The sequence below is a fragment of the Phaenicophaeus curvirostris genome, chromosome 13 (assembly GCF_032191515.1).
Source record: "Phaenicophaeus curvirostris isolate KB17595 chromosome 13, BPBGC_Pcur_1.0, whole genome shotgun sequence".
Classification (NCBI taxonomy): domain Eukaryota; kingdom Metazoa; phylum Chordata; class Aves; order Cuculiformes; family Cuculidae; genus Phaenicophaeus; species Phaenicophaeus curvirostris.
This window is the reverse complement of record NC_091404.1, coordinates 3,706,379-3,732,060: the sequence shown is the minus strand read 5'-3', so window position 1 is coordinate 3,732,060 and position 25,682 is coordinate 3,706,379. Positions and strand designations below refer to the sequence as shown.

General features: G+C 49.3%; 2 protein-coding genes across 7 annotated transcripts in view; one reads left to right on the top strand and one right to left on the bottom strand.

Annotated features, from left to right (window-relative positions):
• Positions 1–410: 410 nt before the first annotated feature.
• Positions 411–15,103, bottom strand: HDAC8 (histone deacetylase 8). Of its 6 annotated transcripts, none has more exons than XM_069867609.1 (11): positions 15,038–15,103; positions 13,733–13,785; positions 12,285–12,415; positions 10,978–11,119; positions 8,411–8,523; positions 7,312–7,389; positions 6,253–6,361; positions 5,118–5,290; positions 3,505–3,599; positions 1,800–1,905; positions 411–944 (listed from the first exon to the last, which is right to left on the bottom strand). In XM_069867609.1, exons 2-11 carry the CDS (start codon positions 13,777–13,779, stop codon positions 922–924), a joined length of 1,017 nt encoding a protein of 338 aa, XP_069723710.1. In that variant the 5' UTR covers positions 13,780–13,785; positions 15,038–15,103; the 3' UTR covers positions 411–921. The 6 variants fall into 6 exon arrangements, 5 of the variants coding, with proteins under 5 accessions (XP_069723710.1, XP_069723709.1, XP_069723713.1 ...); XM_069867608.1 differs by having other exon boundaries at positions 14,995–15,102; XM_069867612.1 differs by lacking the exons at positions 13,733–13,785; positions 15,038–15,103 and having other exon boundaries at positions 11,019–11,119; positions 12,285–12,307.
• A 1,228-nt stretch (positions 15,104–16,331) lies between these two features.
• The window catches only part of ABCB7 (ATP binding cassette subfamily B member 7), a 37,717-nt gene continuing 28,366 nt past the window's right edge, over positions 16,332–25,682 (top strand). The window contains exons 1-2 of the mRNA XM_069868027.1: positions 16,332–16,466; positions 24,312–24,389. Of these exons, the coding sequence (XP_069724128.1) occupies positions 16,332–16,466; positions 24,312–24,389 (213 nt within the window). The remainder of the gene's footprint in view (positions 16,467–24,311; positions 24,390–25,682) is intronic.

Sequence of the window (25,682 nt, the reverse complement as noted above, 5' to 3'; positions counted from 1 at the left end):
ACTCTCTGGATCCCTCTAGAAGACCCTGAGACCCCTTTAAGCGCTTCCAGGACCTTTCCAGGACCCATCTAGATCCCCCTGGGTCTCCTTCAGGACATTCTAGGACCACTCTCGGATCCCTAGGACCCCTTTTGAGATCCCCAGGTACCATCTGAGACCCTCTAGAGCCCCCTGGGACCCCTTTAAGGCCTTCTAAGACCCCTCTTAGACACCCAGAACCCCTCTGGAGCCCATTGGGAGCTCACCCACCGCCCTGGGGGTCTCCCCTACCTTACGCCACAGGGCTGGAAGTGACAGTCACAATCGCAACCTCAGACCTTCGCTTTCCAGCACAGGCCTGACCTCTGCTGAACGCATGAAATGCTGTGGAAAAGGGCACGGGCAAGGCAGGAAGAAAGGAAAGGGCTGGAGAAGTATTCCAAATATTTTATTGTAAAAAACATCTCCCAGTTAAAACCACAACAGCCAGGCCTTTCCGTGGCCAACAGGCACAGTCTGGGTCCTGGATGGCACTCGGCACCTGCTCTCTGTGTGGGCAGCTCAGTCACCATGCTCCTTCCAGGAAGGCAACGCAGCGCTGGGCTCAGGCTGGGAAGGGCTCACAGCTCTGAGAAGCCCCTCTCTTAAAAACTATTTAAAACCAGTTGCGAGAATAAACTCTATGGTGTTAAAAAAGGCTCTGCTGGCACTGGAAGGCTGTGGCTGGAGGGCCCACGCTCCTGGCCTGGGAAGAGCCACGGAACTCACGGTGCAGAGCAGCTTTTCTTCTTTAGAGAAAAAAAAATTTAAAAAAAATCCACCAACCAACATTAGTATCTTCCAAATTTCCCCGGCAGCCACACATTTCACCAGCTGCTCACATGAACACGCAGTCCTCCCCACGGGAAGTGCTTTGGTGGAAATCTGAGCCTTCCTTCTCCACTAAACAACGTGCTTTAGATTCCCTGCAAATAAAAGGAGGCAGAAAAAAGTATTTCCACTGATATTACAGCCTGACAGAGTGGCCTGGCCAGGGACCAGAGCGCCACCCCTGTGCCTGATGGAGTGAGCAGCCATACAGCAATCCCAGCCTCAGCGCAAACCCTGTTCCCCACTGGCCCCTCGCTCCATTCAAAGTCTGCTGCTCTTCTTTGAACCAGATTTGAGGAACTAACAAAGGGAGGTGCTGCCACCACTCCTGCTACGAGTTTCTCCTGCAGGCCGATTGCTGGTTCAAGATTTACAGCCAGCACCAGCGAGGCTCATGCTCACTCCCTGCTGTGTCCTCCTTCCTCGAGGCTGGAGTGCACAGCACAGATCCCTCCCTTCCAGCTCTGAGCAATGCTGTTCCTCCTGCCCTCCTGGACAGGTCAGGAAGATGTCCCCTCCCTAGGACAGGCCTGTGCTTGGGAATGGATACCTCAGGACACCCATGGTCATCACCTCTTTACCATGGAACGCAGGGATAGGATGAGGGGGAACGGTTTTAAGATGAAAAAGGGAGATTTAGATGAGATCTTGGGAAGAAATGTTTTCCTGTGGAAGTGGAGGGGTCCTGGTCCAGGTTGCCCAGAGAAGCCTGGAGGTGTTCAAGGCCACGTTGGATGGGGCTTTGGGCAACCTGATGCAGTGGGAGGTGTCCCTGCCCATGACGGGTGTGGAACTGCATGGGCTTTAAGGTCCCTTCTGACTCAAACTATTCTGCGATTCAATGTGGTTCATCTTTCCATTTAGTGAGAAAGACTCAAAGGAGCTTTCCTGAAGTCCTCTCTAAAAATACCTGTAAGCCTGAAGCAGGAGTGTTGGCTTGAACAACTCACCTTTGATAGAGTTCAGAATTTCTTGAATTCTCTGTGGCTCATTGCGGTCTGGTCTGCAGCTTGGAGTGATTTCCAGCACGTAATCAGGGCCGTACTCTGTGAAGAACTGCAGGGAAGAGGAAAGGAGAGTCAGCAGAAAGGTCTCTGGCTGGCTGAAGCTGCAGGGAAGGCTCCCCAGGGCTATCTGCTTGTAAAAAGGCAAAAATATTTTCTTCATCTGAGAGGCATGTGTAGCTTCACTACATCAAAGAGGTGCTTCTGCACTGCCTGTGCCCGCCTGGAGTCCGCAACCGCTACCAGTTCAAGGGCTTGGGAAGCAGAGCACAGTTGTGCAGCCAAAATCAGTCCCTCTCCCAATGCTTTATTAGGGAAAGCCACTCATTTTACACATGGTCATCTGCAAATCTGAGATTTTAATGAACAAATTTGAAATGCTGCCTATGGGGTATCCTTCCTTTCGGCTCCACACACCCCCATGCAGAGTGCTGCGCTGACATGACTGTGAAAATCAGTGTGCTTTGAGGATAATAACGTGTCTTTCCGGCCCAAGTGCTGATAAAGGCCGAGAGAGTTGGGGTTTTTCAGCCTGTAGAAGAGAAGAGCCCCTCCCCAGCCTTCCTGTAGCCTCCCCTTTAAGTACTTCACAAACACGGAGGTCTTTTGGTTGTTCTTTTTTGTTCCTAAAGGGCTTGAAAACAAGACAGCTGTGCTCTTGACATCCAGAAAGCATTTGACTAAGCAGCAGCATAATGGTGTTGGAACAGTCTTAGGATGTCTGGAGGAACCAAGATAGAATTTCTTTGAACATCCAATGCTGACTGTCCACTATTCTGTACGAAAATCAGAGATAGAATTTAGAATTTTATAAAATGCCTGATTTTTTGCTACTCGCACAGTATTTGTTGTCAGATCTGTCATTATTCAGTAGAAAATATCCTCCCCCTTTAAGAATATGACTGTTTTAGCCTTTTCTTTTTTTTTTTTTCCTCTCCCCATTTCGTTTTCACCAAAACAGGCCACACAGGAGCTTTAATTCCTCACGTGTACTGGCCTGTGAGATCCTTCGACAAAAGCAAACCCATCATTCTCACTCTGTAGTCACTGTGTGCTTGAACTGCTTTCCACATGCAGGTTTCCTCCTGCAGTGTCAATAACACCGATCTGCGGTTTGAAACCTAGTATGAACCTATAGTTATTCCACCCAAGGTCAGTCTAGATCATGCCCCTCAAGCAGCCGCCCAGCTCCGCTCAAGACTTTAAAAGCATTTAAACAGGGATTGAGACGATTCAGACGCAATCGTGAACAGCACCTGGCCCATTGCTCACTGCAAGACTGCGGTCAGAAAAGCTTCAGTGCTGTGTCTGGTACTTGCTGAAAGCAGGGCTAAAAATTTAAAGCCTTGAGAAAGGCCTGGCTCTTCCCTGGCAAATGTACAGGCACATCCCAAAGAGGACTTTGAGCAAAAAGGTGACTCGCCCTCCCCATCCTCTTTGTAGTTAACTGAAACTGGAGTTAATCAGCTCCTGAGAGCCCTTGCAAAAAGATGCAGCCGGCCTCAGGATATGGGAACGAGCACCCACTATGCTGCTAGGACAGGGCGTTCTTGTGACAGGAGCATCTCGGCCAAAGAGTACTGAGCAGCAAGGATGCTGTTTGGATTGGGTAGAAAGACTCAAGGAGAGGGGAGGGTTTGTCAAACTCTACCTCGTGATCAGGGATCTCGGAAGACAGCGTTCTCCCAAGGATGACCCCAGTCAAGTACGCCCAGCAGCGAGCTGTGTTGGCAAGGTTGTAGCCTCCTGTCTCCAGCAAGAATCATCATTTTGGAGGGGGAAAAGTGGGGAAAGAGGAGAGAGAAGAAGGTTTCAGTGGGAGGAACAAATCATGGAGACAATATACACACTTTACATTGATTCAGCTTAATTTATCCAGTTAAGCTATGCCAAAAACCGCATTTTGCACTAGCTACACAAGTCCAGGTCCAAATGGCAATGTCCATGAAGGGAAACCACCCAAACTGGACATGCTCCTCCCAGCCACAATCTCAGACCCAGCACAAGCTCCTGGCTCCATGCGCTGGGCCCTCTCCTGGCAACAAGAAGGGGTGTTCAAAGGAAAGAGGAGGAGAAGTACAAAGGCAGCAGTGGAGACGGGGATTTCTGCTTTTTAATGCCAGCCTTCAACCCATAAAGCATAATACACATGTCCAGCCATTTGCTGGTGAGCTCTTTGGCGTTGTCATGTTTAAAAGGACAAATAAAAAGCTCATCAGTACAACTTGCAACTATTTTATACTGGAAATGCAGCTGGTTATGCCCCATGGCAGAGCTATGCATGGTTTAGTATTTGATAGGAATGGTTGGACTCGATGATCCAGTGGGTCTCTTCCAACCTGGTGATTCTATGATTCTATGTGTACTGTACTGTTGCTGTACTGTGTAGGCAGCCAGGCCTTTTCCCAGAACTCTGCTTGAATCCAAAAAACGAAAAAAAAACATTCATTACCAGATGCATCAAGGCAGGTTTGGGAACACACCATTCGTTTTTAAAAAGAAGTGCTGAAGGGATGGCTGAGGAGCAGAGATGGAAGTCAGAGATGCCACTGAGAAGCCAGGGTCAGTTCAGCAGCGGTAACAACCTCTGCTCTTCTGGAGCACCTGCCTTTTGAAGACAGGCTGAGAGAGTTGGGACTGTTCAGCCTGGAGAAGAAAAGGCTCCGGGAAGACCTTTGAGCAGTTTCCAGTGCTGAAAGGGGCACCAGGAAAGCTGAGGAGGGGCTCTGGAACAGGGAGTCCAGGGACAGGACAAGGGGAAACGGCTTTCAGCTGAAAGAGGGGAGATTGAGATGAGATCTTGGGGAGAAAAGCTTTGCTGTGAGAGTGGGGAGGCCCTGGCCCAAGTTGCCCAGGGAAGCTGTGGCTGCCCCATCCCTGGAGGTGTTCAAGGTCAGGTTGGACGGGGCTTGGAGCCCCTGATCCAGCGGGAGGTGTCCCTGCCCATGGCAGGGGTGGGACTGGATGGGCTTTAAGGTCCCTTCCAACGCAAACCATTCCATGATTCTATTCTATGATTCTCCAGAGGAGCCAAGCAGCCTTTAACTTGAGATCTTAGGGTCAGCACTGAGACTTGCAGCTGTCAGCGTCAAGGATTTCAGGTCTGTGTGAAAACAGCCCTGCTCCCGAGTGCCCCCTGGACACCGCCCAGCAGTCACCCTGCTAAATTCCAGTCAGTGCCAAGCCCAGGGGCACGCACTTGAGGAAAGGCCACAAGAGGCCAAAGCGGTTTCCTTATGGACAGCAGGAAGGGCGTGCACTCACCTCCACCCAGGATGAGAGTCGCTAGCTGCCACTGCAGGACATACTTCAGGCACTTGCCCACTCCCTCAGGCGTCATGTTGAACGAGCACATGGGATCCCCAGCGATGGTGTCTGCCCCCAGCTGCAGCACAACCGCGCCTGGGTTGAAGGCAGCGTACACCTCCTTCAGCACACTGGGGAGAGAAGCGGTAAGGGTTATCACAACACAGCTCAGAGGGACGCTGTGGCATGAACACGGTCCCTCAGATCCACCAATGCCCCTCGAGGTTTCTGCACTCTTTGCTCCCACCTGCCTCCTGTCACGCTCTCTCTGCTAGTTAGCCTTCTGCCTCCATTGAGATGGGAGGCAGAAATACTTTCCTGTGAGGGTGGGGAGGCCCTGGCCCAAGTGCTCAGAGCAGTGGTGGCTGCCCCATCCCTGGAGGTGTTCAAGGCCAACCTGGATGGGGCTTCGAGCCCCTGATCCAGGGGGAGGTGCCACTGATAAAGAGCCTCTCCCCACAAGCTACAAGTCTAGAGAGGTTTCAGCCCACAGCTGTTCGAGCCGAGAGGTGGGTGTGCTACCGTGTCCTGCAGCTCTGTACTGAGCCTCCTCCTCCTTGAAAAGAACAAGCCGCACAGCCCGGTTTTGCATGGGCAATTGCTTGTGAGGTCCATCACCAACTGAGTGACAGAGGGACCTGCCAGGAGGCAGTTCAGTGACCAGCAGGCATTCAGCCTTCAGCCTTTCATTCTCCTGGCACAAACAGAAGGTGCTCAGAAAACACGTTTTGCTCAGCCCTGAGTGTATCTTTCACAAGTGGTCATGGTTCTGAGCCCTTATTTGAAGAACTAGCATCATGCCCTACATCCACAGATAAAAAGTATTTGGCCCTTCTCAGTCCCCCTTCAACCCTCATGGCAGAGACCTCCCCAGCCACCCACAAATTCCACAGTATATTCAGTTTGCCTAAGAATTCAGACAAGACTTCCGAGACCCCTTGAGGTCCAGTGTCTGCTGCAATCCAAATCTATAACAGGAGCAGGGGCAAAACTTAAGGAAGGACTGTATTTAAAAATAGTACATAAAACAAAATCTGAGCAGTTTTCTCCAAAATGCCATCCAAGTAAACTGTGTCAGAGCAAGAGGGCTTACGTTTCACAGATTTGGTAATATTTCTCATCCTGAATGCCATCTTGGATAGGTACGTTCACACTGTAATAGCGACCTTTGCCCAAGCCAACATCTGTCACATCCCCAGTGCCTGAAAAACAGAAACATCCCATGGTTAATTGCTAGGGAAAGGGATCAGCAGCAAGAGAAATGGATAGTATGTCTCAGATGAGAGCAGAGAGCCAAGACCTTTAGCATGTTTATGGGAGAGTCCTCTGGCCACCACCAATAAAGGAGGGGTTGGACGGACCTGGTCCTCACCCTCTGCCCAATTCTGTCACGCAGCTTTCAAGGGCTGCACGCGGGCATCCAGCAGTGGCTCTGCCCAGAGCTCAGCAACAATCAGAAAGGGGGAAATCCCAAACATGTAGTTCTCCTCTTTCATTCTCCTAGGTCAACAGAAGAGGCAGCAAGTCACGTCTGCTGGACAGAAGGGATGGGACTTGTCTGTGCTGGGGCCTTGCCAGTGATCGCAGAATCATGGAATGGTTTGGGTTGGAAAGGACATTAAAGCCCTTCTGGTTCCAAGCCCATCATGGGCAAGGACACCTCCCACTGGATCAGGGTGATCAAAGCCCCATCAAGCCCGACCTTGAATACCTCCAGGGATGGGGCAACCTGGGCCAGGGCCTCATCACCCTCACAGCAAAACATTTCTTCCTAAGATCCCATCTCAATCTCCCCTCTTGCAGCTGAAAATCGCTCCCCCTCATCCTATCCCTGCCCTCCCTGATCAAGAGCCCCTCCTCAGCTTTCCAAGAGCTCCTTTCAGTACTGGAAGCTGCTCTAATGTCTCCCTGGAGCCTTCTCTCCTTCAGGCTGAACAACCTCAACTCGCTCAGCCTGTCCTCGTACAGGGGGTGCTCCAGTCCCCAGATCATCTCTGTGGCCTCCTCTGGACTCGCTCCAACAGCTCCAGGTCCTTCCTGTGCTGAGGACTCCAGAGCTGGATGCAGGGCTCCAGGTGGGGTCTCATGAGAGAAGAGCAGAGGGGCAGAATGCATGAACCAAATTAGCACAAACTGCACAAGTTCAACTTGCCTGGGAAAAATCCTGGTGAAAACTTGTGCAGAGAAACCGTCATGACTTTCGAGGTGAAACTAAAGGCATCTTCAACGCCTATCAAAAAAGCAAAGAGAAAAATGCTTTCATGCATCATTCACATAAACGACAATCTAAACATGCAAACAAGCCACTTGATAAACACGGGGCAGCAAGCAGAGCAGGAACAGAATGAGCAAAGCAGAAAACCAGGTGCGTCTCACTAAATCCTTCCTTAATTAATGAAGACCTGAAGTATAGCAAAGGTCAGAACTGAAATGAATTTGACAGGCCTCACGCTAATCAGTACTGAGCAGATCTCAATACCTCAGGTCAGCACCCCTGTTAACAGTGCTTGGCCTGCAAGGGTCGGGAAGGGAATTGAGCACGGATACCGTGGCCAGAGATTGGCTCTTAATAGAGCCAAAGCTACCAGGCTTCTCTCGCTTTTTCTCAGTGCTGCTGCCTTCTCTTTTCCATAAATACATATTAAAATAGCGGGCAGAGAGTGGGAAAAGGCAAACTTAACAGAAACCAAATGTGGCAGGAAAACGGAGTGACATGAAACACACCATAAAATTCAAAAGAGCAAGAAATGTTGAACAGTGTTGAAATAATGGCCTTGATGGAGAGACCAGTTTCAGCAAGGCCAGCCCTGGCTTTAGTTTTATAGTGTTAAGCCTTCTCTCAAAAACACTGTTTACTACTGACTGCTTTCCTCTTGCACTGGAGGCATTAAAAACATTAAGCACTGTTTAAACATTTAAGCTATTCTGCTGGGACAGGAGACAAGGGACATGGGGAAGTCCCTGCTGGAGGGCCAGTGGCAGAGGGGATTACTGGCATGGGAACATGCTGCTTCATGCTTAAGGTCCAAGACCACTGCCCAGATGGTCCAGAGAGGTCTGATGAGCAGCATGGGGCGAATCGATAAAGGAGGACGAGGCAGAATGGATTGAGGGAATCTGACTGCACTGAAAGGAGGCAAAGCTATGGCTGCTGCAGCAGGTAAAGCCCTACTGCCCTGAAAGGCTTTGACTTCTCCCACTCTTCCTCCTGAGCCTGTGTGGCTGTGCTCGCAGCCTGTGCTGAGCCTTACCATCCCCATGGTGCAAATCCAAATCGATATAAAGGACACGGTCAAATTTCTGGCGCAGCCGCAGGATCCCCAAGACCGCATCATTCAGGTAACAGAAGCCAGAAGCTTCATCTCTGTGAAAACAATGTCCACGAGGTTGAACATCACCTACACGATCACCATTGACTTCAGTGTTATCGCTTTTACTCTGCAAGCCTCCATCTCACAGGGACACACAGAAGAGGATGAAGAGCCAGCCGAGGCCCCACAGGGACCAAGGCATGGGTCAGGAACAGCTCGGAGCATGGCTTAGAAGCACAGAGAACAGGACTGCTTGTGCTGATGGCTTCTCAACCCTGGGCTTGCTGGCAGCTGGCTACGCTGCAGAAAGGCCCTGACCTATGGAGGGGCTTGGCAGGGTTCCTCTGACCATTTCACCACTGCACCAATAAAACGTTAGTTTTCTGCACTTGAGATACTATAAATAAGTTCACAGCCCCTTGGCTCAAATCCACTTTGTGCTGTACTTCCTCTCCTTCTGCAGCAAGAGGCCCCTGGACAGCCCTGATGGCCATTTTCCTCTGAGTGCTGGACAGGCACAGGCAGGAGCCACTCCAGCCCTGTGGTCCGAGTCACAGCTCCCAGAAAGGTCCTGGCAGTAAAAGGCAGGTCCAAAGCAGTCACAGTTCTCTGCTGCTCTGTTCCAAAGTCTCAGGTTATGACAGTTAAGCCTCTCCCCAAAGCCCTCTCCCTTCCTCCCCAGGAAACTTCAAACAGGATGCCTCACAAGCAGTCCCTCACCATACAGTTCCTGGGCTCGGCCGGAAGACAGCCCTGGCAGTTAAACAGAGGAAAGATTTGTTCCCCAAGATACATCAGGAGCATCGTACATAATGCTGACATCAAAGGAACAAGAAAGTTTCTTAATCTCTCCTCCAGACTTGCTTTGAGGTCAAGTCCCCATCACCACTTAGCACTAGCCCACATGCTCTCTTAGATCACCCTGGAGAGCTGATTTAAACCAGAGCCAGTCTATGATTCCAAGATTTCTTTTGCTACGGCATCTTGTGAACCATGCAACCAAGACAAACAAGAACAGAAAATGTTTAAAAAGCCACTCATCCCTCCTGCAAAGTGGAAGAGGGCTTGGCTCAGCCGCTACAAACGCTCTCCATCCTCACCGAGCCATACTTGAACCCACATCCACAAAAGTGGGTCCTGCAGAGATGTTGCTATTGCTGAAGTTTGCACACCACTATTATAACTCCAGAGTTTCTCTACCAGGTCAAAAAAGTCACCAGAGCTAGAAGAGACACCTGCACAGTCACGTATCAGCTGCTAGGGCTAGACACATGGTACATGCTAGTTTCTGGATGTTACGTGGTTTTGTGGAGCCAGTCCCAAGGAGGCCACAGAGATGATCTGAGGGCTGGAGCAGCTCCCATACGAGGACAGGCTGAGAGAGTTGGGGTTGTTCAGCCTGGAGAAGAGAAGGCTCCAGGGAGATCTTCGAGCCGTTTCCAGTACTGAAAGGGGCTCCAGGAAAGCTGGGGAGGGGCTCTGGATCAGGGAGTGCAGGCACAGGACAAGGGGGAATGGTTTTCAGCTGTAAGAGGGGAGATTGAGATGGGATCTTAGGAAGAAATGTTTTCCTGTGAGGCTGAGAAGACACAGGTTGCCCAGGGAAGCTGTGGCTGCCCCATCCCTGGAGGTGTTCAAGGCCAGGCTGGATGGGGCTTGGAGCCCCTGATCCAGTGGGAGGTGTCCCTGCCCACAGCAGGGGTTAGAACTGGATGGACTTTAAGGTCCCCTCCAACCCAAACCATTCTGTGATTCTATGATTCTGGGGGTCCCCAGGGAAACAGAACAGCACTGCAAGCGCTACTTATCTGGGGACAAGGACAGGTGCTGTTTTGTCTGCACTGGCAGACAGGCCTCATTTTTTGGGAGGGAGGTGGCACAAGTTAAAATAAAACATGCACCTGTGGAAAACAGGCCATCCACGCAAACAAATCATTTTGCCACTACAGAATCACAGGATTTGGAGACAAAATTTTTACCTCCTCTCCTGTTCTGGAAGATCATTATTAACATTACAGCTCAGAGCAAAGAGCCACCTGCAGAGCATGGGCAAAACCAGAGGCTCACCTGCACTCTTTCTAACCTCTAATTAAGAAACCAAGAAAGCCACACAAAACAATGTGGACAATGTGTGGCCATGCTCCCATTCTCTTCTAAGTTGGTAGGGACACCAATTGTTTCCCTCTCCACAGCCTCTTTATGGCTATTGGCTTTGCAAAACCAACTCCCACTTAATCTTCCAGAGATATCCATGTATGAATGCATGGCAGGACACCTCTAAATATACCTGCCCTAAATCCATGCTGTCGTCCCGGATAGCACCAGGAACCCTCTGCCCTACACTCTGCTTCTTTCCTATCTACCTCCTACCTTCTCTCACCCCTCTCACATCTCACACTCTTCCAGCCAGACCACCACACCCTGAACGTCCGCAGGGAAGCTGGGAGCTAGGAGGCAGGGTTCAGACATCAGGCAAGAAAACACAAGGGAAGAGATTGTTTCCTTACTTCTTTGCATGATGCCACCCTCCAGGCCAGTTAATCGCTACCTTGCACTTGCCGTCCAGCAGGCACTGGGCTGCAGTGATGGTGGCTCCTCCCACGGCTGCGGCATACTCAAAGATCCCTTCAGTAGCCGGACAGTCATAACCTGCAGGTAAGAGTTCATGTTTCAGGCACAACAGGCTTTTTCTCTGGGGGAAGCACCTTCTCTTTGTTTCGAGCGATTTCTCTTCAATTGCCACACTAACTTTTTGTTTCAGGTGCAATGAAGAAGCCACGGCACAAAAGCCTCACAACAGGGATCAGATTTGGGCTCACGCAGCAGATTTAGGGGGTGTAAGTAGAAAAGCAACTGTGCTGAGTTTGCACGGCAATGTTTTCATAGCAGTGGGGATTGCAGGGGTGGCTTCTGTGAGGAGACCCCAGGAGCTTCACCCATGTCGGACAGAGATGGAGCCACGACAGATTTGCTGCTGGCCAAGGCTGAGCCCATCAACAGCGCTGGTGGTGCCTCTGGGATAACATATTGAAAGGGTAAAAACACTGAGCAGTAGCCAGAGAGAGGAGTGAGAATATGTGGGATGAACAACTCTGCAGACACAAAGGTCAGTGGAGGAGGGGGACGAGGTGCTCCAGGTGCCTGAGCAGAGATTCCCCTGCAGCCCATTGGGAAGACATGGTGAAGCTGGCTGTCTGCTACAGCCCATAGAGGACCCCACGGTGAAGCAGAGATCCCTATGTAGACCATGGAGAACCCCACGGTGGAGCAGAGATCCCCCCGCAGCCCAGGGAGGACTCCACGGTGGAGCAGAGATCCCCTTGCTGCTCAGGGAGGACCCCATGGTGGAGCAGAGATCCCCCTGCTGCTCAGGGAGGACTCCACGGTGGAGCAGAGATTCCTCTGCTGCTCAGGCAGGACCCCACGGTGGAGCAGAGATCCCCCCGCAGCCCAGGGAGGACCCTATGGTGGAGCAGAGATCCCCCCACAGCCCAGGGAGGACCCCACGGTGGAGCAGAGATTCCCCCCGTAGCCCAGGGAGGGCCCAACGACTCCTGGTGTGCAAGGGACAGACTGAGCTGCACAGCGCCACAGCACAAAGCTGACTGTTTTCTCTACCAGCAACAGTGAAATGCCAGCCTGGCAGGTGACTGCTGGCTGATGGGGTTCAACAACACCCCATCAAAGAGCGTTTCCCTCCACAAACAGCCCAGCAGCCCACCTGAGCTCACCCCTCTGTCTAATCTCAGCTCCAGCAAAAAACATCCTGGACCAAATAATCAGTTAATCTGTTGCTGAAAACAAGCATTCTTACCCAGTCCATACTCCACAGACTCTGGGTGGTCATCATCCCCCTCCTCGCTGACCTTCTGCAGGTGCTGCAGGTAGGCATCCGTGTGGAAAGTTGCCATCTCTTCCATGGAGGCCACTTTTGGCTTGACTATTCTAGGCAGAGAGGAGGAAGGGAGCACATCAGGTTTGGCTGGAACACCCAGCTTTAACCTCTTCAAACTAGGAGGCTTCTTTTGGCAGCTACTGTTGAAAAAGCAAACAACCCCCCCTCTTCCTCTGGGTCATTCCTTTCAGTGAGAAAGCCGCTCAGCTGTGCTGCAATGGGCCTTTCCCCCAGCTTGGCACTGCCTGCTGTGTTCACCCCAAAGATCAACATCCGCAGGTGCTGCCTGAATTGACCTTCCCTCTTTGCTTCAAGTGTTTTTTGCTTTTCTGTGTGCTCTCACAGTCTCCCCAGCAGATCCAACATTCTGGTTACGCACAGAGGAAATAACAGAGAGAAAACATCACAGCCCAGCCTCTGACGTGCCCTTAACGCCACCTGCATTCAAAACAGAGACCATCTCTGTACTCAGCAACTCGTACACCACCCCTTCCTGGGTTTGGGCACTTTGCCTGAATCAACCTCAGAATAACAGAATCATTAAAGTTGGAAAAGACCTCTCAGCTCGTCCAGTCAAACCATCAGCCCAACCCCACTGTGCCAACCTTAATAATACTATGATTCTATTCCACGATTCTTTCCTTTCACATCCTCCAGCATCACAAGCCTAAGGGGCTGGGAGGGCTCTCACTCTTCCCCTTCAGATTTCGTCTTCTCTCCCAAACAGCACCAACACCTCACAAAAAATCTCCCAGAACAATCGCAAAACAGCACAGCCCCTCTCCACACCAACACCAGCCACTGGATCTGGAGCAGCACCAGACAGGTTCTACGCCATTGCTTCTCAGAGCCACGCCAGTAGCAGGTGACAGCGTGCTCTACACAGAAAGCACAACGCACTTTGTACTCCATTAGATGAGGAAGGGAAACCATAAACTACATGTAACATAACCTTGAGGAAAACAAGCAGACTTTCCTTAGATCGTAGAAACAGGCTCTGCGTGGGCTCCTACATTTGCGCTGCCAGCAGGGACAGTGTAAGGCCTGTGGCTACTCAGTATCGTCCACACCTTAGTAATGGCAATAGCTTCGAGTTGCACCAGGGGAGGTTCAAATTGGATATGAGGAAATACTCCTTCACTGAAAGGGTTCTCAGGCACTGAAACAGCTGCCCAGGGAAGTAGTTTAGTCCCCATCCCTGGAGGTATTTAAAGCCTGGGCAGATAAGGTGCTCAGGGATATGGTTTAGTAGTAGACAGGTACAAATGGACTTGATGATCTCAACAGTCTTTTCCACCCAAAAAATTCTGATTCTTTGATTAGCAAGAGAAGGAAACATTCTCTTCACAGAAAATGGAAGCACTTACTTCATATGGTCAAGTAAAGAATATGCTTCGATCAACGAATGAACCATACTGGCCTAGAGAAAAGAAAAATCAGGCCGTGAGTGTGGCTTTAGGAGAGCAGCACAGTGACTGGGGTACGTGACCTGCAGCCAAAGGGCCACTGTCACTGCTCCCAGCCTGGGCAGGGCCCCAGACAGGGGGGCTGCGGGACTCTCGCTGTGCCAGGAGAAGCACAGCAGTGCAGTTTCCTGGAGGGAAGCTTGGGAAGCATCACGACTGTTTCCCAGCCTCCACTCCTGGCCCTGTGTGCTGGGAGGGCTGGCACTGACCCCCTCCTCCTGCCTAGGGCCAGGGGGTGTCCCCACTGCTGCCCCTTCCCCAACCTCCCCACGCCCTCCTGCTGCCCCTGGGGCCAGCAGCAACCCCCAGGAGTTCCTTCCACCCCACGCCTCCTCACTGTGCCCCACAGAGCCCGTTAATGCCCCAGCCCCTGGAGATCCCCAAGGTCCAACAGGGCCCATAAACCCCGCCCCAGCTCCCCAGAGAGCCCCCAGGGTCCCACCTCAAACCTCTCTGCTGCATCCTCATAGAGCCCGTGAACTCCCCAGCCTCCCCCGCACACCCTCCCACCCCAGGCCTCCCCTCCCAGCCCCTATACAGGCCATTAACCCCGCCTCCAGCCCTGCTCGAGCCCCCAGGGTCCCCTCCAACCCCACATCTCCCTCTTGCATCACCACAGGGCCCAGGAACCCCCCCAGCCCGGGTCCCCTCCCACCCCAGCACCCCTTGGGACCCGTTATGCCTCTCCCTAATCCACGGAGCCCCCCGGGTCCCCTCCCACCCTGGGCCTCCCTGCTGCGCCCCCAGAGAGCCCGGGAAGGCCCCTAGATCCTGGGACCCTCCCACTACCGAGCCCTCCCTTCCACCCCGGGGGTCCCACGGGGTCCATTAGCCCCCCCCCGAGCTCCACCCGAGTCCCTTCCCATCCCCCAGGCCTCCCTGCAGCCCCTCAAAAGAGCCCAGGACCCCTCACCCCAGATCCCGGGTCCCCTCTCACTCCATCACCCCCTGGGACCCGTAATGCCTCCCCATAATCCACAGAGCCCCCCAGGGTCCCCTCCCACCCCACCCCGGGAACCCCCCCAACCAGACCCCCTCCCACCCCAGGCCCCACGGCCGAGCCCCCGGCACCCGACGGGACCCGAGCCCGCCCCTATCCCCGGAGCCCCCCCGGGACCCCTCCCGGCCCGGTCCCCGCACCCCGAGCCCCGCCGGGCGCTGACCCGCTTGGGCACTTTGCAGAGGGAGTCGCACAGGGCCACGTACTCCGGGCTGTACACATAGACCGGCGCCGCCGCCATCGGGACGGGACGCCCCGCACCGGGACGGGAGCCCGGGGCATGCCGGGAGTTGTAGTCCCGCCCGGGACATGCCGGGAGCTGCCGTCCCTTAGTGTCATCTCGGTAGCTTCCACGCGAGGCATGTCGGGAGTTGTAGTTCTGTGCTGGGCATGCCGGGAGTCGTAGTCCTGCCTTGGCACACCGGGAGACTCACAGAATCGTAGAACCACCAGGTTGGAAGAGACCCACCGGCTCATCGAATCCAACCATTCCAATCAGACACTAAACCATGTCTCTCAGCGCCTCGTCCACCCGTCCTTTGAACACCTCCAGGGAAGGTTTAGCCTGGAGAAGAGGAGGCTGAGGGGAGACCTCATTGCTCTCTCCAACTACCTGAAAGGAGGTTGTGGAGAGGAGGGAGCTGGGCTCTTCTCCCAAGTGACAGGGGACAGGACGAGAGGGAATGGCCTCAAGCTCCACCAGGGGAGGTTCAGGCTGGACATTAGGAAAAAATTCTTCACAGCAAGGGTCATTGGGCAGTGGCAGAGGCTGCCCAGGGAGGGGGTTGAGTCACCTTCCCTGGAGGGGTTTAAGGTGCGGGTGGATGAGATGCTGAGGGACATGGTTTAGTGATTGATGGGAATGGTTGGACTTGATGATCCAGTGGATCTTTTCCAACCTGGTGATTCTATGATTCTATGATTTAGTGTCTTGTCCAAAAGAATATGTCCATGATGCCTTTAGATTACAAGTTATTTATTAGCAGTCATTTGTGTTGCAGTCAGTGGTAATAACGGAGATTTTCAGTGTCGGCTTATAAGATGGCACTCTGGAGCAGGGCTGTTTTCACACAGACCTGAAATCCTTGACGCTGACAGCTGCAAGCCTTAGTGCTGACCCTAAGATCTCAAGCTAAAGGCTGCTTGGCTCCTCTGGAGAATCATAGAATAGAATCATGGAATGGTTTGGGTTGGAAGGGACCTTAAAGCCCATTCAGTTCCTCCCCTGCCATGGGCAGGGACACCTCCCACTGGATCAGGGGCTTCCAGCCCCATCCAACCTGGCCTTGAACCCCTCCAGGGATGGGGCAGCCACCACTGCTCTGGGCAGCCTGGGCCAGAGCCTCCCTACCCTCACTGGAAAACGTTTCTCCCTAAGATCCCACCCCAGCCTCCCCTCCGGCGGTGCCCAGGCCCAGCCCGGATGGCGCTCTGAGCCCCTCCCTGGCCCCGCCCGCGCTCCTCCACCGCCCCACAATGCCCCGCGCGCGGCCGCCCGCCATGGCGCTGCTGCGCGCCCCTCGCAGCCCGGGACTGTCCCGCGCGCGGCGCCCGCTGGCGCTCGCCCTGCTGCGGCTCCGCTGGGCGGGGGGCGGCGGCGCCGAGCGGCCTCGCGCGGCCGCGGGGCGCGTGCAGGTGCGTGGGGAGCGCGGGGGGCGGTGTATGTATGCGTGTATGTATATAATGTGTGTGTGTATGTGTATAGGACGAGCGGCGGTGGGTGTAGACTGCGGGGGGGGTGGGGGGGCAGAGTTAGACAAGATATAAGGAGCAGTTTCTTCCCTGTGAGGGTGGGGAGGCCCTGGGACAGGTTGCCCAGGGGAGTTGTGGCTGCCCCATCCCTGGAGGGGTTCAAGGCCAGGTTGGATGGGGCTTGGAGTCCCTGATCCAGTGGGAGGTGTCCCTGCCCATGGCAGGGGATGGAATTAAATCGTCTTTAAAAGTCCCTGCCAACCCGAATTGTGCTGTGATTCCATGATTCTCCATCTGCTCGGACAGGCTGAAAGAGCTGGAGTTGTTCAGCCTGGAGAAGAGAAGGCTCCAGGGAGATCTTAGAGCAGCTTCCAGTGCTGAAAGGGGTTCCTGGAAAGCTGGGGAGGGGTTCTTGATTTGGGAGGGCAGGGATAGGATGAGGGGAAGGATTTTCAGCTGAAAGAGGGGAGATTGAGATAAGATCTCAGGAAGAAATGTTTCACTGTGAGGATGGTGAGGCACTGGAACAGGTTGCTCAGAGTAGTTGTGTCTGCCCCATCCCTGGAGGTGTTCAAGGCCAGGTAGAATGGGGCTTGGGGCCCCTGATCCAGTGGGAAGTGTCCCTGCCCATGGCAGGGTGAGGAACTGGTTGAACTTTAAGGTCCCTTCCAACACAAACAATTCCATGATTCTATGACCATTCTGTCTGTTCCTGGGGCCTTCGATCGTCTTTTAGTGGACAAGTGTTCTAAAACCGCCTTGAAATGGTTGCTAAGTGTTTATTATAGAGGACAACTTGTGCTGCCAGCTGGTCTTACTGAGGTGTAGGGGAAGGAAATTGCAACTGGAATTCATACAGCCTTCCACTGCTGACAGAAAGGTCTTCCAGTGAATAATTTTTTTGTTACAAGTGAAGAACTGAGTTCATATCTGCTACTGAATGTGTCCAGTTTTCACACACGCTTTTCTAAGTGACTGAAGGACCCATATCCCAAAGAACAAGTTAATAAGCCTTCTATATGCTCTCCCATAGCTGTTCTCTTGTTCAGTAACGACCTTACTCTCTGTTATAGAATTTTCCACAGGCTCTGGGTAACTCTTTATTAACAACTTTGCTTTATTAACAACTCGGAGTTGGGCCATCGCCTCAGTGAGTGGCAAAACCCCACAGAAAATCATCAGATATTTATACACATTATACAATAGGTATTTTTCAGAGAAGTTCTCAGTGTATTCATTCTTCAAAAAGTTCTTTGTTTTTTTCCATGGGCTCTCAGTTCTCTATTGTTTGTTTTTCTTTCAAGTCCATCTTGATAATTCATCTCTGCTGCCTCGTTTCAGTTCTCCGTCAGAAGTGATGCTTCATGTTTCTCCACCGATCATAAAAATCGCTTATCTTCTTTCTTCAGACGCTTCTATTTGTTCTTTAAAACTTTTAAAGAAAACTTCAAGCAGTTCCACTAACTGATTCCTGTATTTTATCTATGCCTGTACTCGGAGTAGTTTAACCTTTTAATCATTAGTTGTCATTAAAGCAAATGGCTGTCCTAGGTCTGATATTTCTTGCACAACTTGTTGATTCAGCTGGACTGGGCTTTAAACCAGCCATAGAAAGGGCTCTGCGTAACCGAGCATTGTTCTTAAAACTGCCCTAAAGGTTACTTTCTCCACATCAGTTCTGATTATACTCTTAACACAATACTCTTTATCACAATCCACTAGCAATGATATTTAAGTTTTACATCAATATATTCATTATACCTCCTTATTTTCCTTAACACTCTCCCTACCCTGAGCACCACTGTTTGTGACAGCTTTTTGGTGTCACCTGCCTCAGTGAGCTGCTTCTGATGGGCAGAATTCCGCCCCGGGCTGCAGTCACTTGGTAGATGAGATGAGCTGGACTGAAATGGTACATTTGGGGGGGTTTAGTTTAGTTTTAGTGCAAGACACGAAGCTGAGTGTTGAAGTTGATGCAGACCAAAGGTATTTGTATCCACTAAAATGTATCTGGGTGCTCAGTATTGTCCAGCGTTCCTGGAAACTTTGCTTAGGTACTTGTAAATAAACAAGAGCGTTATTACAGTGATGTTTAGAAGTAGTAATTGTAGTCTTGGTTTGCTTTTGAATGTTTTTAATTTCATGTGAGAAATACCATCTCCTGCTGCTGAGTTTTAATTGCTACAAGTTGCTAATCGTTGATTTGCACTAGATTTTCTGAACGGGAAATCTCAGGCTGTGTCTGCAGTGTGTATGTACAGATCCATCTCTTTAGCCTGTTAGTCCCTAGGCATTCCTGTGTTGGAAATTATTCCTTTATGCATTTCTTGGTTTTACCATCCTATGATTATTTATTGCTTCACTTCTGCCTCAGACTGTTTTGGACGAAAATCAGAATTCATTAACTGCATCAACAAGATCTTACGTTTTGTTATAATGGGGCACAAAGGTTTTATTCGACAAATAGGCAACACATTTTGTGTGTTGTGCAAATTTGCTTGGTGATTATCTAGCAGGAGGTGGAAATCTAGTGTTCTGGGGCTTTTGACTATAGTGTCCTTCAAAGTTTTGGGACCACTTGACATAATTTTTTTAACATTTAATTAAATCTGCTGACAGAGGAAAATGCACTACCCTGTGATTTCCTTTTTCTTTTTTTTTTCCCTTCTCATAGTTCAAGAAACATTGTCCCTGCACCAACAGAAGTGACTGTCCAAAGTTGGCTAGGTACTACAGTAGGTGTGTTTCAGAGTGATCAGCCATTGATTTTTATTAGTTAGATAATTCAGCATTTAAAAAAAAATCTTCTGTGAACAAGTACGTGCTGCTTTGGTTTTAGTTATGTAATTATTTTGCTATGCTTATACAATAAGCAGAACTGTAAATCTTTTTAATGGGCTTATTCTGGAAGCTTTTATGTGTATTAGAAAAATAGAAGAAACATGCCTGCTTTTGCATTTAAAACAACTAAAATTTGTTTGCCATGGTCCTAAGCTGCATGCTTCCCAGTCCCCTGGTAGCAAGGTTTAATGGAAGCAGTGTTTGATAGCCTGAGGTTTCCTGAAGGCTGCTGGGCTGCTGTGTGCTGACACGTCTTCGGATATGTGCTTTAGTGTATGAAATCATGCAGTAAAATCTCTGTGGTGTGTAAAATCAACTGCACAGCCACAATTTTACATCTGTTAATAGAGCCACACGAACGGCAGAGGTTCGTGGCAGCTGGGAGTTTGCTTCTTGCAGTGCAGGCTGGTACGGCCACAGCTCAGCACACAGGAGGGTGTGGGTCAGGGGAGGGAGCGGCTCTGGTGAAATAGGACCAGCGCAGCAAACTTATAACCATTCCTCTTGAAAAAGATGATTTCAAGCACTTGCCTGTCGTTCTTCTGCTCTGCTTTGCATCTGTGCACTGCCTGATCCCATGTCTTCGTTGTTTCGTGACAGTTGTAAGCTTATTTTTTAAGCTTACAATTAATTGTAATCTTAATTGTGTTCCAATGCAGTATATGTATTTTCTGTGCACGTAGTGCAAAGAGATATGGTAGAGCAGTTCTGGTGCTGTTGTGTTACAGATCCATTCCTTCCTTCCCTCACACTTAACTTTGTTCAGTGGCTTTAATTGGACTCTTGCTTTTCTGAGCCATAAGACACAAAACATTTGTCTCTTGGAGAGGAAAATAGCAAAATTTATGGAGGGGGATGACGGGTGCTGTAAATATTGTGGAACTGCAATCAGACTCTTTCTCGATGTTGAGATCAGTGTGTGTCCATGTAAACGTAGCTTCTCCAGTTCCCTTTCCTGCTGATGGACTAGGCAGGTGCTTGTTGTGTCCAGCCTCCTCTGAATTCCGAATCTCTGCTGCGTACAGATAGCCACAGTGGGCATGTTGGATGTGACCTGCTTGTTAAGCTTGGAAAAGTAGCCAAAAACTATATTTTTTCTACAAAGCTTGGGGTTGTTTGTTTGGTTCTTTTTTTTTAAAGAACAGTTGGCCCACATCTGAAGTAAAAGCAATGGCAAAATCTATTTGATCTAAAACTTAAATGGAAGGAAAACAGCATTTGACTGAAAAGATCCAGCAGCCATTACCCAGGGGTAACTGTTGTACTAGGACTCTGTATAAGTCACTGAGAGGTTTGTTTTGGAGAGGACTTTGGTGGTTGTAGAAAGCAGGGCTATGTAGATTATTGTTGATGTAATGGTAAAAAACAGAAAAGACTTTGTTTTTTTCCTTACATTATCATGCCTTTCCAGCTGTCCCATAACGTGATAAGGAATATGTTCTTCTGCATAGTTCAATAATATCCCTTTCTCTGGAACTGGTGGTAAGAGAAGTTTCAGGTATTTTTGTTAGATTTATTTATTTTTATTTTTTTTTAACCTGAAGCCTGATCTGTTCTGTACCCTTATGCTGGTGTTTATTGTCCAGCTGGCATTTCACATGTCCGTGTGCATTGCTGTGTTATGGCTGGACTCGATGATCCGATGGGTCTTTTCCAACCTGGTGATTCTGTGATTCTGTGATTCTCTTCTCTGGGCTTTGAAGGTGCAGTTGAACAGCTTGGCACGTGGGCACTAGGAACCAGCAGTCTCTGCTGGGCAGGAGTCATTATTGACAGACAGACACTTTGAAACACAGAGTTTGAAATTCCATGAATTTCCAAAATCTCTTCACAGAGGAAGTGTTGCTGTTGGGTGGAGCAGCGATCCCAGGCAGAAATGGGCATCTAATAATACTGAAAACTGTTGAAAGGAAGGATATGTAGTGAGGTAGGACAGATGGAAATCTGGTAACTGGAAGAAGATGAGGGGAATGTGGGGTTAGGCAGCGCTCCCGGTATTTGGGGGTTGTGGTGCACACCAGCATTCCTGCTGTGGATGCCGTGTGGGTTTTCTGTGCTGCCTCTCAAATGTCTTACCACCACAGCCGATGTGGGGATGTCAGTAAAATGTTATGAAGGAAACTCCTGAAGGTGTTTCTTTGTTAACCTAGGTTTCATTTGCTCTGGATTAGTGTGCAGAGCAGTTGCATGTTGGCCACTGTCCTGTGTAACTCTGGTTAAGTCTATACAATGATATTGGTGGCAGTTTTGTCCATACCAGAATATTTTCACCTTTTCTCTCATCTTCCTCTGCTCTTTCCTATTTATCTTTTCTTTCCTTGCTTTAAAACTCAGCAAAATTAGCTGTGGGACTCAAACACCACACAGGCACTTTGAGCCAGCCTTCGGTTATCTTTTCTGTTACAGTTAGTTCAAAAAGCCCCTCCCAATTAGATCAGTGCAGTACGTCTGGAGCAGTATGTAAGGTACTCCCAAGAGAAGCTTCCGCATGTGAGTTTTACTGTGTGCAAGTGTGTTTAAACCCTGTTGTTTGTTTGCATTTAGAGCTTTTAAACTACTACCAACAGTCATGACACTTCAGCAACATGACTTTTCTGTGCACTCAAGTGCCAGACATCTGTGTCATCCTTTAGAGCGTAGGGGAGCATATCCAAAAATACACTGGAAGAACACAGTGGTGCAGAGTTAGGCAATTGAAAGTTAGGAAATGCTGGAATTAAAGCTTCCTGCATGATTTCTTAACAGAAATAAGAACTCACTCCTGCTCTGTTAAAGCATTACTTCGGTCTGTTGCCATAAGATCCAAGTATGCCTTTCCTCTGTACTCTTAAATCTGTTGGGAAACAGTTGTAGTGGGGGAAAGTGGAGTCCCCAGTCTGCCTGCAGGATGTGCGGAGGGTGACAGGGTGAGCTGCAGTCCCACACATCTAGGCAGTTTTGTCAATAATGCTGCAATGGCCGGAGGGCTTAGAATGAAGTAAATTCTTCACCTTGTTTAGTTCTTTATTTCCTCGCTGGAGCTTGGAAGAGAGTTGAAGCTCAAGACTGAAAATAAGAAATTTAAGTTTTCCTGGGTACCTTGTGCAAATATTTTCTTTTTTTTTGGTGTATTAACCTCTGAACCCTCTAAGCGGTTGTAGGTTCAGCAGGCCGTAGGAACTGTGACCAGATCTGCTGCTCCTTTAGGGGAAGCTGTTTCTGTGATGTTGCCTCATACATCAGTTGGAAGGGAATTCTGTTAACTTGAGTGTCAAAGGATGTGAATTCTTAGTAAAATATTTTTATGCTGTCCTGTTAGTACACTGTAGCAGAATAGTAATTAGCTACTTTCCAGCAGCTTCTGGAGCATCAGTGGTCTTTTCCCACGTACTAGGAATATACAACGTCAACAACAAAACGCATTCAGAGTTAAATACCTGAAGTTCAGTTCCTTTAGTATTTGGGTTGTTTTTCTGGCAGGGCTGAGCTGGAGAGAGGAGCTCTGTTCAGGAGAGGCTGCAGCTGTCTGATTTTCAGAGAAACCAGAACAAGGTTATAACCAATGGTTCATCAGCCCCAGGACTTCTTTGGTGAGATGTCTTAACAGTCTTTTTATCAGCATCGTGTGTTTAATGAAGCGTAAGTGCTGGTGTAGGACGCTAAGGGTTTCGGTGTGCTGAGAGTGCTCTAGGCTATTGCCAGGAAATCGGTCTCATTGCCGTGAGGGTTGGACTTGTTGGTATTTAAGCCTCTCACCCTGGATCACATCTCTGCTATAAATTCTAGATTGTCCTGTTTGAATCACCCTTCTGAACGTCTCTGCTTAGGGAAGCAAGAGGAGTTACATTGATGTAACTGCCTTTGCTGAACTAGAGAGCACTGCTGTCTTTTGTATTGGTTGTACAACTTCATTGGTGTTGTGTTTGAGGTCCTTCCCAGATGCCGTGGCTGAAGTTGCTGCTGGGAGTGCCGGCTCCTCCTCTTGCTTATTGGTGGGAGTTGCCCTGTGACATAACTGTGCCTTTCTGATGATTGCATTAATTTGCAGTAACTTGGGGTGTGGGGGCATCTTGAAGTCTGTCTGTTTCTCCATTATATTTTCAGTTTATGGAACTGTCACAGCTTGTATGGAGAGCATATTTGTTTAGATGGAATCACAGAATCATAGAATGGTTTGGGTTGGAAGGGACCCTAAAGATTCAATTCAACCCCCCTGCCATGGGCAGGGACATCTCCCACTGGACCAGGCTGCTCAAAGCCCCATGCGGCCTGGCCTTGAACACCTCCGGGGAGGGTCCGTTAACAGCTTCCCTGGGCAACTTGGGCCAGTGCCTCACCACCCTCATCATGAGGAATTTCTTCCTAATGTCTAAACTACATATTCCCCCTTCCAATTTAAAGCTATTACCCCTTCTCTTATCACTACATGCTCTTGTAAAAAGTCCCTCCCCAGCTTTCCTGCAGGCTCCCTTCAGGTACTAGGAGGCTGCTCTAAGGTGTCCCTAGAACCTTCTTTTCTCCAGGCTAAACAACCCCAACTCTCTCAGCCTGTCCTCGTGTGGGAGGTGCTCCAGCCTTCTGATCATCTGGAAGTGCATAAGAATAACAGTTCTGAGTGAGAAACAATAAAAAAAGAATATTTAAAAAAGCTCAGAAGACAACCTGGGAGAAAATTAAAATGAGAGGAAAAGGAAAATGTTGGGCTTTCATGGTACAGAAGAAAGTAATTCCGATGGGAGTCGAGGTTTGAGGAGGGAGATTTCGTTGCCGCTTAGTAGTTTGAGTCGTTGAACGTGATTTATTTTATTTTGTTTCCTTTTTCTGGTCAGTTGGTACAAACAAATGGGGCCATCTGCCTTGTTTTCATGTTATGCTGACTTACATGAAGTAGAGGAATAGTCTGTGAATGTGACGTGTGTTCTGTGTGGCTCCATTGGCACTTCCCCCCCATCCTTTTTCGTTCTATAGATTCCACCATTCTGCAAGCAGAGATCATGGCACAGTCTGGGAGGAGATCATTCCAGGCCATTGTTAGAGGCTTCAGAGGTAAGTATAAATTGGTTCTCTTCCTACTTGCAGGTCAGAGAAAACTCAAGCCCTTGGGGTATCTTTCCATTTCTTCTGCTGGTTATTTTTTACATATCACTATTTAGAGTTTTGAAGTGCAGCAAAGTTATATGGGAGGTGATATTTCTACCTCCAGCAAAGGAGATGACGTTGCTTAGACATTTCAGACTATTGTGCTCACCTCAAGAAGTCTTTTTGAATAATAATAGAGTTATTTATAAAGAAGAGTTCTTAAAAATGTAGCTTTTGTGTTGATACTTTGATTCCTATTGTCAGGTATGGAAAATACCAGTGCCTAGAAAGCTGTGAGGTTTCCTGGAGATGCAGGGCTTTATAGTTTAAAAATTCTGCTTCGGTGGTGGATTATCAAGAAACCATGGAAGTTTATTCTCCTCATTCTGAGCACCAGGATGTCAGGCTTTTGTTCCTTTGAGGTCTACTTGCCTTAGCACTAGTTGAAACATAAGGAAGATGCAATATTCTTGGAATTATTATGAGACATTTCTAAGTAACACACTTTTTGTGGATGAAGTGAGGAAATGGATTTCTCTCGTTTTCAGTTTTTTATTATGAAAAAATAACCACACATAGAAGTGCCATAAACAGTTAAAATCTGCTGAGGGTCACCGGGACTTCAGAGCATGAAATCTGCACAGATTAGATTTTATAACATTTTTCTTCAAAATATGAAAAGTGAAATTTTGATTTGGGAGACCCTGAGGCCTGCCCTCAAACCACACACGTTAAATGAGATATGTGAAGGGCTTTTGCATAACTTGAACCCAGAAATTTTCAGTAGGTGAGGAATGTTTTAAACAAAATGCAGACTGTTTTTTGCAAAACTTTAACACATCTGTTTTCTGTGGCGCTTGGAAATTGCACGTGGAGAAACTCTGGTGGGAGTGTGTTATTTTTTCATACATCTGTGTGCATTGATGCATTCAGGTATTTTCTCCATGATGTTTATTTAGCCAGAAATCTTGGCATTTGTTTTTAAAAAGCAGACCCTTCTCCTAGCCACTCCTCTGCACGCTGTGCGTGCTCTGGGCTGGGTTACTGGGCACCTGTCGCATGGCACGGATTGACCGTTCGCATCCTGATAGGAGAGAGAAGGGCAAATCTGTTTATCTTGCCTCCAAGTAAGGATATTCTTTATGTTCACTGAAAGAATGTTATTGCTTAAGTGTGTTCCTCTTTATTAATGTACCTGACTACAGTTATCCTCCACAACTTTAATTTCTTTTCTGTTTTTTAGTCCACTTTTCATTTTTT

Excerpts from the sequence above, each read along its gene's own strand:
- HDAC8 (XM_069867608.1), bottom strand. The coding sequence starts at position 15,072 with ATGGCGGCGGCGCCGGTCTATGTGTACAGCCCGGAGTACGTGGCCCTG. Across the intron at positions 8,524-10,977 it reads GGGTGGCATCATGCAAAGAA|AGATGAAGCTTCTGGCTTCT; the intron begins GTAAGGAAACAA and ends TTGTTTTCACAG. Across the intron at positions 1,906-3,504 it reads CCGAGATCCCTGATCACGAG|TTCTTCACAGAGTACGGCCC; the intron begins GTAGAGTTTGAC and ends TCTTCCCTGCAG.